At 44.4% G+C, this 16648-nt stretch overlaps 1 protein-coding gene across 27 annotated transcripts in view; it reads left to right on the forward strand.

Annotated features, from left to right (window-relative positions):
- Nucleotides 1–16648, forward strand: part of OBSCN (obscurin, cytoskeletal calmodulin and titin-interacting RhoGEF) — a 1809553-nt gene that overhangs the window by 993463 nt on the left and 799442 nt on the right. For all 27 annotated transcript variants that reach the window (XM_085628811.1, XM_085628818.1, XM_085628815.1 and 24 more), the window contains 2 exons: nt 2155–2322; nt 8467–8569. In XM_085628811.1, coding sequence (XP_085484937.1) covers nt 2155–2322; nt 8467–8569 — 271 coding nt within the window. The remainder of the gene's footprint in view (nt 1–2154; nt 2323–8466; nt 8570–16648) is intronic.

Below are 16648 nucleotides of genomic sequence, written 5' to 3' on the forward strand. Positions count from 1 at the left end.
GCTGGCCCAGGCTGTTGGGCGACTGTTCGGGCTCTTGCTCATGAGGAGGTTTGCAGCTCTGTTGTTGTTGAAGTAATGTTGAGTGTTCTCAGCGGCTCTCATGTGCGGTTGGTTTATTGGCTTTCCACCTAGAGTGGCAACGATTCCCTCGGCAATTCATCTTGTCTGCTGGAGAGTTGCAGGGCAGGGTTAGCTGATAAGGTTCTTCGGGGGAGTCTCCCAATCCCAGATTTGACCAGACTTCTTCCATGATGCAGATCTTATGTGTTTCCTTGTTTTCACATAACAATCAGGATGGAAGGAGTGTTGCCTTTTTTATTTGACCCCATTCTCGCTCATCAAAGCAGTGGCTCTCCTAAGTAAGTGACGCCGCTGAAGAGTGATAGAGCACAGGACCTGATATAGGATTTGGGTTTGGTCCTGCACCACTGTCATTATAGCTTCCTGCTATCAATAGTGATGTACACAAGTTAGTATCCCTTGCAATGTGCTGGTGTGTTGGATGGCCGACCCACTTTATGCGTACGTTCAGGAAAATGTCCTTCCCAATGAGTTCTGGGACTACATAGCAGAAAAAGCGGATAATATAGCTCTCCAGGTCGCCTGAGTCTGATTGGAGGGGGACACCTTGAATCCTAATATTAGAACGGAGAGATTTGTTCTCAAGATCCCCCAAATGGATTTGCAGTTCTGCGTTTTGGGTTTGAAGTGCGCCTCTATAGTTTTCTAGTTCCGTTTCCCTGGTATTGCTGTTATGTTCCAGGGTAGATACCTATTGGTCAATCCCTGAGCTTGTCAAATAGAGCCTTCATGAAAAAATGAGTGATCGGTGTGCTCATTGTCGTCTCCGTGGCCGGCGCTTAAGGTCTAGGCATCTCTAGTCGCTTGATATAGAGGGCCAGTATCGCACAGTGGGTTAGGGTTTTTAGAAGAGGCTTTGGTAAGCATATTCTTTAATGTAGAGACTTTCTTAGACCGGTGTGCCACCATGTTGGAGGCAGTAGTCGTCCACTTCGTAGGATTCTGTAGGCATCATACGAGGGGCTGTGGATGCGTTGGGATGGAAGGTATGTTCTGCCAGTTGCTATCTGGTCTGTGGCCACCACACACTCTTTGGCTCGGGGGTGGGGGGGGTCAGTGTGCTGTCAAAATGTCAGTGTAATACATCTGTATCCCTCATCCCCTACAATTATGCTGTCAGGCTCTGTGGCCCCCTTGACTCTAACCTGGTCACCCCAGAGCCCAGCTTGTGCCAGTCAAAGCCCTGTTCACCCGGTCTCCAGGGCACCAATGTCTTCCTCTGGTGTTCCAAACGGGAGTTCCCTGCAGTCTTAGTACCAGGGCAATTCCCATCAGCAGTGGGGTGACACCTAGTGGGACAGCACAATAAAAGATGAGCGCTAGCCTCTTACTGTGTTCTGAAGCGTTAGACTCCCATCGCTATTGAGCCCAAGAAATGCCACTTAGGCCAATAGACGGCCCCACGGTCCTCAGTGGTGGGTGGCAGCTTGACTCCCCACTTTGGGCCTTACAGCTAGGTATACCTCTCTCTGATGCTCCCAGAACCCCGGGTGCTGTGTACTGGCTCCCCATACTCTGCACGTTGTCCCCAGCAGGTCTCAGAGGAGAAACTCATAGTGGGAAGGCCTGTTTTTATCACTTGCTGGCGTGTATGGGAGGTGGGACATACGGAGATGCTCATACCTAGCCGCTATCTTGGCCAAGCCCCCTTTAACAAATGCACTTTTAAAGATACCCAAATTTGCCATGTTCTTGTTAATTTAGGCTCGCTCTGAAATTAGAAAATTACAGTTGAAGAGCAAGCCATCTAACAATTAAACAGTGCATAAATCTCACAACTAGCCAATCGAACCTGTGTGCCACTCCCCTCCACACTCACACGGAGTCAGTAAAACAGAAGAGCTGAACCTACAGTCAAATATAGACCCAGAACCCACTTATTATTATACCTAATCCACTCTTCTTGGAAATTTGTTTAAACTATGTTACATATTGGCATTATTACAGTGCTCAAAAACGTCATGTGATTTGATCAAGGTGTGAAAAAGAAATGCTCTTTTTTATTTGTGCTTGTTGCCTTTCTGTGGGCTCTGTCCAAGCTCTCTGAAGTAGTTTGTCCTTCTTGCTTCTCAGATGGCAAATCTGTCGAGGTGGACCCACATCACATAATTATTGAAGATCCAGATGGCTCCTGTACTTTGATTCTAGACAACCTGACTGGCGCTGACTCGGGACAGTACATGTGCTTTTCTACCAGCCCTGCAGGGAATGCCAGTACTCTGGGAAAGATCCTTGTGCAAGGTAAGTTGCATTCAGCGTTGTAGCAGGTACGTTTTAATTCATGGTATAATGTGTGTTCTAAACCTAACTTTAGGAAAATATGGTCAACACTTTCATAAGTAATTCCTATATTGCCAAGCTAGTTAGCTACATATATCAAAATTTACCTATGCATACGTACTTCTGAAAATGTAGATTCACAGAGAAGAGAGCGGAAGATAGATACCTTACACTCATTAGGTAAATGATATGCTTGTGTGCCATTGCTTTTCTAGTGGTAAAAAATTAAAAAAGCAAATTATAGATGCAGAAAGGGATCATAAAGGAATGGAAAAAATAAACAAACGTAGTATTTAAAAAGGGAGGACGAACACTTGTTGGTAATGTTCCCCAGAGCCGGATAGAGTCTCCTTATTTTATGAGGGTTCATACAGTAGTATTTTAATGTTATCGAACTTCAAGCTCAGTATATCACAGTGGTTGCATAAACATGGAAAAAACACTTGATTCGCTTGAAAATTAAAAAGATGCGATTCGAAAAAATTCATAATGAGCTCTTTGTGTTGTGGCATAGAGGACAGTGGATGGCATCTTTTGACAGTAACATTGCCATTCCAGGTGCAATTTTCTTATTGATGCTTGTAACTACAGGTATTTCACTTTATTGATCTCACCAGGCACCAATCTGGATCCAGCATTTCTTGCAGTTGTCCCTGCATGACAGTAAGTGGTATCATTGGACTTTCTCACACCTCCATTCTGCTTCTTACCATGACAGCACAAAGCTCCGTAAAACAGCACCTTCTACCCCTGAGGTTAATTGCTCCTTCCATGCTCTTTAACATGAATCTAAAGCTCAGCTGCTATCAATTTTGTTTTTTACAGAGGTTTTTGTTTTCCAAAACTGTTGGCAGTGCGCAGAGATATCTTCCCCCTAACAGGACAGGCTTCTTATTGTGTCACACATCTTGCAACCAGATGCCACTAACAGAACCACAGATGTTTACAAGTGGTGGTTTGGTACCAAGCACCGCCCCAGGTTCTGCGACAAATGCTCCCTTGCACACCCAAAGGCCTTCAGAGAACAGCAACCTAAAGTTGACGATGCCGGCATAAGAAATGAGTCCCATTCTAGGTTGTTCTTGTCAGTTCAGTCAAAGTCAAAAGACAGGTCAAAACAATACCATAAGAAACACAAGCAAACTCTTCGACTTTCAGATGCTCCCTCTCCACGGAGAGATCACGCTGTCAGCACTGGAAGAAACAGGCTCCGACTTCCTCTTCAGATACAGTACCAAATCAAGAGCCATTGTGCCAGTTTCCAGGGCTGTCGTCTGTTCTGAAACAAATAATGTATTTTAAGGTAGCATGTTTGAGATCTTCAAATTAACTCTTTCTGGCTTGCCTTCAGGCCCTACTAATCCATCAGGAATACCGTTGAACTTCCGCCGGCCGGCTCGACCTTAGCCCAACTGATATTTTGCAAAGTCAACCCTCTCTACCAGTGGGCTGTGCCTCAAATCCTGATCTTCAAGTCTCACCAGTTATTGTTCCACACAACTCCAGCAGCATCAATTCCTGATCCTGTTTTGGTGCTTAACCTGTATTCAGTCTCATCTCTGGCAAGAACTCACCCCATATCACACTAAAACTCTTTTCTGACCACACCACCAGATTTAAAGTCTAATCACACTGAGACAATCAGCAAGAATTTTTTTAAGGTGCATTCTGAGGATGAGGAACACTCCGCTTTGGATCCTCTTCCTCGGCATCTGTGTTTCCGGAGGATGACAGCCATTTTTAGTGTCATATTAGGATGCTATGCAGCACCCTCAACTGCTCCAAGACAATGAGGACAATAATGAGGAGGCAGATCAGTTGCTCTCACCACATAATGCTGATTCTGGTCAGTACCCAAATGTGCATAATGTCAGATACTTTTCCTGAATTCCTTCTGGATTTGTCTTTGGGGCCCCTGACTGAGGGAAATGCCTAATTTTCTTTAGTGTTTTGGGGGTAACAGACGTTTTGGAGTTCCTTTCCCTTACTGAGGAGACCAACCCTATTATGCTGATAGAGATACTTCAACTCAGACTTCCACTACCAGGTTTCTTTTACCATCCAATAAGACTTTTGTTGACACCATTTTAGCAGCCTGATCAGAATCATTTTCAGACCCAGTTGTTAGTTGCCCTATTGCTGAACTCAATAGGCCATGGCCTGGGAACACAAACATTTTTGAAGCAGCCCCCTATGCTTGAGAGGCTTGTGGTACAATCTTTTAGTTGTACCCAAGCTCTTTTCTGACCACTTCACCAGACATAGAGTTTAAACATATGGATGCAATCAGCAAGAACATTTCCTCTTCAGGCAGACTAGCACTAACCTCTTGCAGTGCTCCTTGCCTTCTCACCGGCTATTGGCAGACTCTTTGGGACATTGGCACATGAGGGTTTTTTGTGGCTAGGCATACCTCATGATCTGGGCTGAGCACTGCTGAATGGGTGGCCTATGCATCACATCAGATGATATGCCTAGCTGTACATCACTGGTTTTGAGGAGCTGTCCTAGCTTCTTTGAAAGATAACTTTCTTTTAAGCTAGGCTTTTCGGCAAGAAAGCCGAGTCATTGTTAGAACATTTTAGAAATGGCAAAGCTACATTGTGCTTGTTGGGTTTGTCCTTGCGAACACAATCAATCATTCCACCTCCAGTAAAGGATGTTCAGGGGCTACAGTACCAGCATTGCCTCCTGTCAGCATCAAACAGCACAGCTGATCCACAACATGGATGCTGTTGGAACAGAGCAGGGGGTAAGATGTTACTTGCAGTTCTTCTTCATCCCCAGGAATGATTCTAGACTTGAGGTTGCTGATCTAATTTCTCAGGAAGAAAAAGTTGTGCTGCCTTGAATCATGAGGGTCGGTGGTGTCCTGTGACATGCAGGGCATGTCCTTTCATGTGTCAGTCCTGCAGTACCACCAAATGTATCTCTGTTTTGTCGTGGGGGCCAACCACTTTCGGTTAACTGACGTGCATTTTGACTTTACATCAGCCCATGTGTCTTTATGAAGGACAAGTCAGTGGTTGCAGATCTTTTCACAGGCTAGGAATAAATGTATTTCTGAGCTTCAGTTACTGACTTTTAAAGGGTAGCTCACCTCAGCTGGTGCTGGATCACTTACGAGAGCACATTGTTGTGGTCCACTCAGGATTTTTCCTCAGTAAGCCCAAATCCCATATTCTACCTTCCTTCATTGGGTTATCCTAGACATGGTGACCTTGAAGGCAGTTCCTCCTCTGTAGCAGACCAGGATATCCAGACTGTTATCCTAATATTAAATTCAAGAGCTAATGTTCCAGTTCTGACTGTTCTGGGGCTCCTTTATTTACTACCATCCTGATGGTGCCTTAAGCTCAATAGCACATACAGGCCCTTCAGTGGAACTTGAGTCCGATATTTGGGAATCCTCTTGGATAAGATTCATACCCCGATGAGGTTGAGCAGGATGTTCAAGGGTGGATGAAGGATGCCAGTGTGTCATTCACCAGCATATTTCCCTTACCCCTGCTAGAGGTCACATTGGTGAAAGATGCATTATGTGTTGGTGAGGATGGTCACCTGGACCATGTGGAGATCAGAGATCTCTGGTGATTCAGTATCATCCCATAAATCTACTGGGGTGGCATGCCATATGGCTTGCTCTCAAGACATTTCTGCCTTCCATCAAGGCAGTTCGATCCAGGTTGTAAAAGACAACACAAAAGACACATAGTACTGCAGCAAGGATGGATGTGTGGGGTTGCATACTCTTTGGAGGTTTTGAGACTGTGGCACTGGCTGAAGCTTTACACGATCTCCCAGAGGGTCAGTCGTCTAGCAGGATCTCTCAACATCTGAGCCGACAGGCTCAGCAGATGTCATCTCTGAAACCACTACTCATTTCTCCACCCAGATATTGGATAGGGCATCATCTCCCAGTGGAGGGTGTACTTGATAAACCTTTTTACTACTTCCAAAAACGTTCAATATCCAGTGTTCTGCATCTTGCATTCATGGGACTTCCCCTCCAGTACCAATTTCTCTCTTTACCACTGTTTCCAGGGATCCTTATAAACGTTAGACAGGACCAAGCACAACTCATTAGGCCCAGACTATGGCATCTACCCCCCGCTTCGACTGCCTTTTCAGGAGCATCTGTTGTCTCAGCGGCATAGCAAAGTGCTAAACCTCAACCTTAACAATCTACATGTTAGTGTGTGGAGATTGAGTGGAACAAGCTGAGAGGTTGCTTCCTTACATCATTTTCTCTTCCAGACGCCTTCAAATATCTCCATTCAGAACATTAGACTAGATTTGCCACCTGGTATGTGGAACAGGTTGATACCTTTAGGCAAAGTTGTCTGCTTTTTTTGTTGTTCTTAGGTCAGCAAGGCTGTGCTGTGGGCAAAGTTATAGATTACTTAACAGCCCTATGCCCTTTCGTCGTTTACCTGATCAACCCAGTGTTGTGATGTGTTTCTTAAAGCAGCTTCCAGCTTTATCCCCTCTATTATGGTGCAGGTAGATCTTAACCTGTTCTTTATCTTCCTGGCGATAGCTCTGTACCAGCCTCTTCACAGCTGTACTCTGAGGCTTTTGGCATCGAAAATCTGTGTTTCTCATTAAGCATCTGTTATTTCAGGGGAACAGCCATTACAAGGCGGTTATTACCACGCTGTGCAGTTACATCGCATGCGTTACAACGCATGCGATGTTACAACGCTATGCCATTAGAACGCAAGTCTGTACATCGACTTGCGCTAGATGGCGTGCTAACATTACAAATAGTGTAGTTTACTATCCCAACACCTTCCCTACTGTTAAGTGGACTGGAGTTGGAATAGTAAATTACACTTTTTTAATGTCAGCACGCCATCTAGCGCAAGTCGATGTAAAGACTTGAGTTCTAATGGCATACCGTTGTAACATCGCATGCGTTGTAACGCATGCGATGTAACTGCACGCGTGGTAAAAACCCGCGTTGTAATATCATACATCCGTTATTTCAGTGCCAAAAGATGCGCGGGTGAACGCCTGCTTTACAGATACACGTTATGTTTATTTTATTGTAATCACTTCTGTGTGTCACATTAGTGAGCTGCAATCAATGTGTGTTAACCTCCATATACTACCTTTTTTCCTAATCCTTGTGCTTAGGACCTATGCATTCCATCTCCCAAAAGTGTCACCTCACCAGGTGGGACAGTCCATCACACTCTCTGTTCTTTTCTACCATCATCCCTCCGAAGGGAAGGAGAGGCTACATCAGCTGGACTGAGAGTATGCGTTTAGCTTCTGTACCGATAGGGATACGGTGCACAGTGTTGATAATCAGATGTTTGTGGGGTTCGCTGATGTGAAAGGAGAGGAGGTCCAGAAGAAGTCCTTATCCCTATGAATTGTACTTTTGTATCAAACTATGCTATGCCTTTCCGACAAGCCAAAAGCTACAACCACAGTCCTTGATCAAGGTGCTCCTGTGCTGTACATATTCTAGGCAGCCCATCTGGGCTTGTGCCCATATCCTTACTACTGTATTGATTTGCGAGTTGGCAGGAAGGGCCACTCTTCAGAGCCACCTCTTTGGAGGAGCCCAGCATTGTTACTCCACAAGGTAGCATCCCACAGAAGAATGAGATACCTTCAGTAGTACCCTTTCTGGTGGAAAGTATATCTGCACATTACTCACTTGCTTCCTACTTCCTCATTCCGTGGAGTGGAATTTCAGGAGTTGGTAAAGGTCCAAGTTATTTTTTCACACTGTTAGTACAATTAATTTTGTCAGCTAGCTCTCTGTATGAGGGCTTGAGAAAAACTGATGTCACAATCGAGTTATGTGACAATGTGATGTCAAATTCGGAGCCGGAATGGAGTTCGACAAAGGCTGATAGCACTATCGACTGGCGTGCCTGAGGTACTCCAAGAGATGCTGTATCCAGTCTGGCAACTGGGAAGATTCAAAAGATGAGGAATCTGAGGTTAAATGGAGAATGCAACAGAAAAAGTGCTGACAAAGGAGAGTAACTCTAACCTCATTTTATGCTTTCAATTTATTTGTGTGAGGTCAGCTTCAACACAATGTTGGTGTAACACTAATGATTGCCATTCTTTTCACTCCTGCAGTGCCCCCACGTTTTGTAACCAAAGTTCGAAATGTGTACTTCCTAGAGGGTGAAGACACTCAGTTTACCTGCAACATTGAAGGAGCCCCATATCCACAGATTAGGTCAGTCATTTCACAATTGTATTATATTGTATTTAGTGATTTTGTTGCATTTTCCTATGTGTTTCCCTGTCGATGCTTTAATCTTGTGAGGCAGCATCTGTTGTTTTTCTTTTCTGACTTTCTTGATTTCATGTCTGGTAATGTCCTATATACATGTATTGTTTTGACTGTATGAGAAAGTGAGGTTATCTGCAAGTTAAAATGGTATGTTGATTGTTAGTGCCTCGATGTAATACAGCAGGTCATGAAGATGATGCCGATCTATGGGGACAACCATAGCAAATCCACCAGGGATGGAGTGGTGTGCTTGTACTGTTAATGGAAAAAAAGAATCATTTGGAGGACAGCATGTAAGTGGGAATACACCGAGGTTTAGATAAGTCATTGTGGCTAGAAGTGATAGCTAATGCCAGACTATCTGAGTATTTGCCATGAATTTGGGTAGACATCCAAGTGAAACATTGTGGTACTTTCAAAACAAGCTTAGAAAGACATACTTCAAGATATGCAAATGTTACTTGCCCTTACTTTTTACACCCTCCTTTTGAAAGATGCACCATTGCTTCAAAACTAAGTTTACGTAAATTAAATACTCATACTTGCTTTTAGAAATCGCTTTTCTGGTTGGCAGAGGTATGCACCCTGTCCAAGCAGGAACCACAATCCAAGTCAGGGTAGGTCACAACACAACCTAAATTATCCTGTGCTCACCCTCTGGTAGCTTGGTACAGAGCATCCAGGCTTAACTTAAGAGGCAACGTGTAAAGTATACGTGCAACACTTTATACAACAACACAGTGAAAACACCACAAAAATACTCCACACCAGGTTAGAAAAATAGATTAAGATTTTATAATTGTAGCAGTCGAGTTATGAATTTTTAAAGAGTCAATGCAAAAATAGAGCTTAGAAGCAAATAGTGCTCAAAGTGTTAATTGGTTGCGCTGGACGGTGACAAAATCAAGAGTTCGGGCCGCCTGCGATGAAGCACAGCCTGGCTACAGGAGCCACGCAGGGCCTGCTGAGCAAAAGTATCTTATTCTTTGTTGCAGCAAGAGATGCATTGATGACCCCAATGCAGTTGGGTGTTACGCTGGAGTTCTCCACTCAACTTCAGCGATGCGCTGGTTCTTTTGAGCGAAATGCCGGTTCCTAGTGGGGCGGTTCTAAGGTCTATGTGCTGGGTTAATTCACACTGGAGGGGCGATGCGTCGATCTTCTCCACTCAGTGGCAGCGATGCATTGGTTCTGAGGCTGTGGTTCCGGATGCTATGCTGTGATCTGAGTGCGATGCGCTGGACCGGTTCCCACAACAGTGATGATGCGTTGATTCCGCTCTCGCAGCAGAGGATGCATTGATTCCACTGGCACAAACCCATAGGTACACTTCCAAGGGTCCAGGACTGGGGCGGCACCGCTTGGCAGGACAAACTCACAAGCAGATAAGCCCCAGGGTTGGAACATGCGGGTGCAAAGTCTTTTGTGTCCCTGAGACTTAGGCAACAGGAGGCAAGCCAGCAAGCCTTTGGAGTCACACTAGGTTCAGGTGATGCAGGTCCAGTCCTTCTCACCCAGACAGAGGAACAGCAAGAAGCAGATCAGCTAAGTAAGGCAAGAGCACATCAAGGCAGAGTCCAGTAAAGCAGCAGTCCAGCCGAGTGGCCGTCCTTTCAGCAGCACAGCATTTCTTCTTCCTGACATAGTAGTCACAGGTCCGGAAGTGTACTGATTTGATAGTGCCAGAGGTCCGGTACTTATACCCAGTAGTGACTTTGAAGTGGGGGGGACTTCAAAGAAAGCTTTGAAGTGCACAGAGGCTCCTCCTTCCTGGCCTGGCTCCAGACACACTATATAGGGGTAATCAATCCTTTTTGTGTGGACAGGAGACAGCCCTTTCAGGTGCAAGTATCAGCTCCTACCTTTCATCCTGCCCAGGGTGGCCTATCTGCATGCAGTTGACCACTCAGGCCCACCTATCCATCCTTTGCGTAGGATGTCTGGAGGGAATGCAGGGGAAGCCAGCTGTCACCCAACCAAGACGTGTATTGCAGAGACAGGCAGAAGGCACCAAATGGCTAAAGTAAGTAAATGCCAACTTTCTAAAAGTAGCATTTTCTAAACTGGGGTTTAAAATCCAACTTTACCATAAGTCGTGATTTTAAATTGTGAGTTCAGTGACACTAAACTTCAAAAACCTATTTTTCCCAATTGGAAATTGCACTTAAAGGATCTAATAAGGTAATCCCAATGTTATCCTATGGGAAAGATAGGCCTTACAGTATTAAATGAAATTAGGAGTTTTTCACTACCAGGACATGTAAAACTTAGAAGTACATGTCCTGCCATTTTTAAATACATGGCCCCCTGTGGTTAGACATTGCCTATTTCAGGGGGGACTTGTATGTATGAAAATGGAAGGTTTAGGCCTGGCAATAGGGTTACCTTGCCAGGCCTAAGTGGCAGTGTAAACTGCACTTAAAGTCTATGGAATGCCAGGCCTGAGCTATGGTTAGAGGGCTACTTAAGTGGGTGGCACAATGAGTGCTTCAGGCCCACTAGTAGCATTTAATTTACAGGCCTTGTGCACATGTAGTGCACTTTTCTAGGGACTTAAAAGTGAATAAAATCTGCAGTTTGGGGTTAAGCCAATGTTACCATGCTTAAGAGAGAGAGCACAAGCACTTTAGCATTGGTCAGCAGTGGTAAACTGCCCAAAGTCCTAAAACCAGAACAAATAAGTTCAGAAAATGGAGAGAGGCAGGCAAAAAGTTGGGGGAAGACCACTCTAAGGCTATCAGGTCTAACACATGCATACAGCCAGTTTGAGGCAGTTTACGTCCAGACTTCAAAGAGGACGAGACAGTGGAAGAGACAGTATTTGAGCTGTCAATGTTCTTGCTTGCTTTCAGATGGAGTTGAGTATTGTCAGCATATTGGTGAAAGTTTTTTGTATGGTAGAGTGTATATCAGTGCTCCTCCACCTCCTCCCAAAGAACTAAGCACTTGCGGGGGTGAATTCAATCGTTGTTTATTCTTAACGTGTGCAGACACACAACAGATGCGTTTCGGCTAACGCCTTTGTCAATGTCATCAGGCTTACCGGAAACAAAAAATTTCAATCTCCCAGTGCAATAAACATAGAAGATGGTCAAAGCGAGGTGTCACTACAAAGATTCCGCAATCTTGGTGTGTTGTTATTCTCACGTAATTCTCACTTGAATCAAACTATGATACAATTCAATAATATGATATAGCCCGAATGGGGGTAAAAATACTCATGACATCTTTTAGCATACAACAATGTATCAACGTTGTATTCTAGACTTCAATCACAGTTCTGCAGTCTCCTTCCATCATTCATAGGCACCACCTAAGAGAATTTAAATTAATTCTATCATGAACTATAAATCTTTGAAATATTTCCATTCATGTATTGGCTAGTATAGGAAATCCTATGCTCTCTTTGGTCAGCCGGCATTAATTAATCCTATGTAAAATTCCATCAGGAGTGCATACTATACTTTCCTCATGTTAAATTGAAGAGCACTGTGTGGATAGTCAGTCACTCATGACCATCTTAAAGAAAATCTTATGGCCATTTCCTCATACTCTGAATACATATTTAACTTCCAAGGTGGACTGGTAGCTCCTCCCCACTATTCATACCTAGCAGGGCCTTGGTTTGCAGATCAATTATGTATCTTGATTCCAGTCTTCAAAGTCTCTAAGGATTTTTTGCGTCACATTGAAAAGCTGGCATGAGAGCCTGATTGCCAAATGGTAGTCTTAGATATATCAAGTCTTTACACGAGCATTGCCCATGAGGATGGTTTGAGAGCAGTTCAGCCCTTTTTAAATAATCAACCTTTAAATTCACTGAACACAATCAAATGCTGATGGAATTCATAGAGTTTTGTTTAAATAAAAAAAATGTTTTCCCAGGATGAACATTAAAGGCAGATTTCAGGGACGGCCATGGGCATCTGCTTTGCCCCTAGCTACTCAGATTTATTCATTGGCTGGTGGGAGAAGCAGGTGGCATGGTCGGCCGAGAATGCAGGTTGGATGGCCAATGCAATATCGTGGCATAGGTACATAAATGACCTTTTCATGGTTTGGAAGGGATCCCCAGAGTCCGCATGGGACTTCATTAAACACTTGAATAGCAACAAAGTGAACTTACAGTTCACTGGCAAAGTAAGTTCCATCACAGTGAACTTTTTAGATCTCAGAGTATTTGTATCAGAAGGAAAACTATATACCGCTTTGCATAGAAAACCGATGGCTGGAAATTCAACCCTTCATGCCACAAGTAGCCATCCACATAAATTGATCAATAGCATTCTGTTTGGTGATTTTTTTAGATTAAAGAGGAACAGCACCAGGGATGTGCCTTCCAAGTGGCGGCACAAGAAACTACAGCTTTCTTGTGCAGGAGCCCACCCACGCCTATATTTATATAATAAAGCCCCGTGGAGGTGGTGGTCCCTGGGGGGGCCGCATGGCCCCCCGCAATTAATGAACAGAGCCCCGGGGAGGTGGCGGTCCTCAGAGCTGCGGGGGCTTATGCGGGTACTCGCATGTATTTAGATTATTGCTCCCGGGACCTGGCCCATCCGGGGGTCTAATTGAATGAAGCGCAGGAGCCTGGGCTTTATTTGTTTTTTATTTTGCCTGCTGCAATTTTTTTATTAATGCCTTTTAGGCCCTCGGTGTCCCTGTGGGACCCCCGGAGCAGACCTAGGGGTCAGGGCCTTTCTACCGTGCCCCCTTTTCCTTTTTTGACCTTTTTTCTTGTGACTTGGTTCAACGGAGTCCCAAGATAGCTGCCAACACTTCCTGGTTTGAAGTGTTGGCAACCAATCCGATCTCAGGCACAAGATCTGTAGGGTTCGGGGATCCTTTGCGGTCATATTTGTATATCTCAGAAATGTTTACATTTCTCAGGAACTACTGAATGGATTTACACCATTTAACTTGTTGTACAAGCTTTATTCGAGATATTTCTCATAAAAGCACAGCATAAAAACATTACAGATTAAAAACGAAACATTTACAAATATAAATTCATATAGGCATTCTGTGCAGCTCATACAATATTAGCATAAAAAAGTTTACATATAACAAATAATTTTACATTATTAGACAATAGAGATAAAAGGAAAACCTAATTAACTAGTCCCCCCCATTAAACGTTGCCTGATGACCCAGGCCCAACCCAAGTATTTAGCTACCCCGATGACTATCGATTCATGAGTTGTTGTACACAAAATTCTTAAAGCCACTGCACTGTCACGTGTCCCCAGGTTTTTACATACAGGAGTGAGCCATAGTCTCCTGGGTAATGAGTAGGCTTTACATACAAATAGAAAGTGACCTACACTCTCCTCTGCGTTACCACAAGCTGGACATAACCTGTTAGTCGACTTATGCCAGCGTGACGTTAGTTTTTTTAGGGGAATGGATCCGGATCTTAGCTGGAAGACTAGCTTCCTATCCATTGGTACCGTAATTATATCCCAATAATTTTCTAGGATAGGAAAAATTTTTGTCTCCAAGAAACGACCAGCCATAGAGTCAGACCTAACGTCTTTCAGCAGATTGCCACCCACCCAATCCCAATAACGTGATTTGAGGGCTTCTTTGCTTGGGAACTCCTCTTCCGCTGGGTTATTCCAAAGATTGGAAAACCCCAATTCAATTAGCATTGCCCTTAGATTTTTGAGCCATGTTATCTTGTGGAAGATGTCTTCCTTAATTATCCAAAGAAAGCCCTCTGCATATTGTCTAATCTCTGGAGTTGTCCAAAGACGCCTCCAGTAGAGAACAGGGCGCAATCGCGCTCTATCAGTAATTGTGCGTTTACCCAACTCCAGGAACAATGGTATTAGGGGGGTGCTCTGAGGAAGTCCTGTAATCCCTCTGAGGAACTTGTTCTCAGATATCTGTAGGGCCGCAAGATTGTCCCAGGCCCATAACTCCGCACCATATAACGTGGCACCTAAAACCTTGGCATTGTACACTATAAGTGCAGGTTTAATTGGTTTTGTTTTTGATTTGCGGTGTTCTCCCCTCAAAGCACCTGAAAGTTGTTGATGTTTTATGGCCACTTTTTCCAAATGATGCAACCAGCCAGTACTCTCTGCTATCTGTACCCCTAAATATGTAAACTCCTTAACAGTGTCTAACTTGCAATTATTTAGGGTTACCTTGGGATAGATTCTACGATTTGGGGTAAAGGCCATTAGTTTTGTTTTCCCCACGTTTACTTCAAGCCCATGCTCTGTGCAAAAAGTATCAAAAATATTTAATGCACGTTGCAGCCCTACAGGGGTTTTAGACAAGATAAGAGTATCGTCAGCGAACATCAGGATCGGAACCCTGGCGTCCGCTAACGAAGGTGCGTCTACGCTTGCTTCCAACATTCGCTTAACAATCCCATTAATAAATAATGAGAAGAGTAAGGGAGCCATGGAGCAGCCTTGTCGGACACCCCTTTCCACGGGGAAGTCCGAAGTAAACTCTCCATTCCCACCCCACTGTATTCTTGCGAAATTGGATTCGTGTAGACGCATAATTAGTGTAAGCAAATCAATAGGAATTCCCATTTTTTGCAAGACCAACCATAGCTTAAACCTGGGGACTAAATCAAATGCCGCCCGCAGGTCGACAAACGCGACATACAGGCAGCCTCTTCCCAGTAAAACCGTCTTCCACCGCAGTATGGTAAAGCGGAAGACCTGATCAATGGTGCTGGTAGCTCGCCTAAATCCAGCTTGGTATAAGGAAAGGGCGTTGTTGGCATCAACCCAGTCCATAAGCTGGTTTGCAACCATTCTTCCCACTACTTTTTGCATGGTTGCTATTAGGCTTATGGGCCTATAGTTGGCAGGCGATGAGCGATCTCCCTTCTTATGGATGGGAATAATAATTGCACCTTTCCAAAGGTCGGGGACCACCCCCCCCTTAGCTAGGGCATTTGCTACTAAAAAAATATACCTCACCCATCTCGTCATATCATACTTGAAGATATCCGGGGGTATCCCATCTATCCCTGGCGCTCTCCCACTTTTCACAGATCTAATCGCGATTTCTACTTCTTTGGGGGAGAACATGTTGTCAATAGCATAGACTGGCACTATGCCTTCACCTACCCCGGGGTGCATGACTTCAGCATATTGTGGTCTGAAGTAGTCAACCCAGGCTTCTTCAGCTACATTATTATCGGGCTTTGCTGGGCCACCTCCTCTACCCCACTTAATAATTTTCCAAAAGGACCTAGAGTCCTTATTGCTAGAAGCCTCTTTTAACTCAGCCCAGTGGTCTTCGTCCCATTTCTTTTTGGCTTGGAAAATGGCCAATTTGTACAGTTTCCTTGCCTCTTTTATTGCGACGCGGTCCCTGTTCCTAATAGCTTGTCCCAGTTCTAGTCGTACAGATCTACATTGGCGATTGAACCACCTTCCAACATCCTGGGTTTTCCTCCCTTTCTTACTCTTGGTCAAAAAACATGGTTTGAGGAGGGAAAATAACTTATTGTGGATATCAGTGATATCCCTAACCCCGGGAACTATTGGATCAGCCGCCTCCATTGCGATAATCGCACTATCAACCTCATGGTTGATATAGGTCATGGTTTCCTCGTTAGCCAATACCCTTGGCCATTTTAGCCTACGTTCATCATTGCTCATGACTGGGATCTGATCGTTCTTTAGGTGCAAATTTCCCACTCCTACATTCCACCACCTATGAGTCACACAAAGGGGGTTGTGATCACTTTCTACTCTAGGCCTGATGGCCATATCAATAACCCCCTGCCACAACTGAAGACTACATATTATATAATCGATTCTGCTCCTGCTGTTACCATTATCAAAGGTACAACTGCCCTCCTTGTCCCCTGTAGTTCTCCCATTCAGTGCTCTTAGACCATGTTCCATACAAATAGCATTTAGTAATAGGATGTCTTTTGTCCACCTTGGGACGGGTTTTAAACATAAAGATGGTACTCCCCAAAGGTTGTCCTCATCCTTCCCTAAGGGATCATTTGTACAATCTAAAGGTTCAAAAGTCCTATTA

Source organism: Triturus cristatus, chromosome 10 (genome assembly GCF_964204655.1).
Source record: "Triturus cristatus chromosome 10, aTriCri1.1, whole genome shotgun sequence".
In the NCBI taxonomy this organism is placed as follows: domain Eukaryota; kingdom Metazoa; phylum Chordata; class Amphibia; order Caudata; family Salamandridae; genus Triturus; species Triturus cristatus.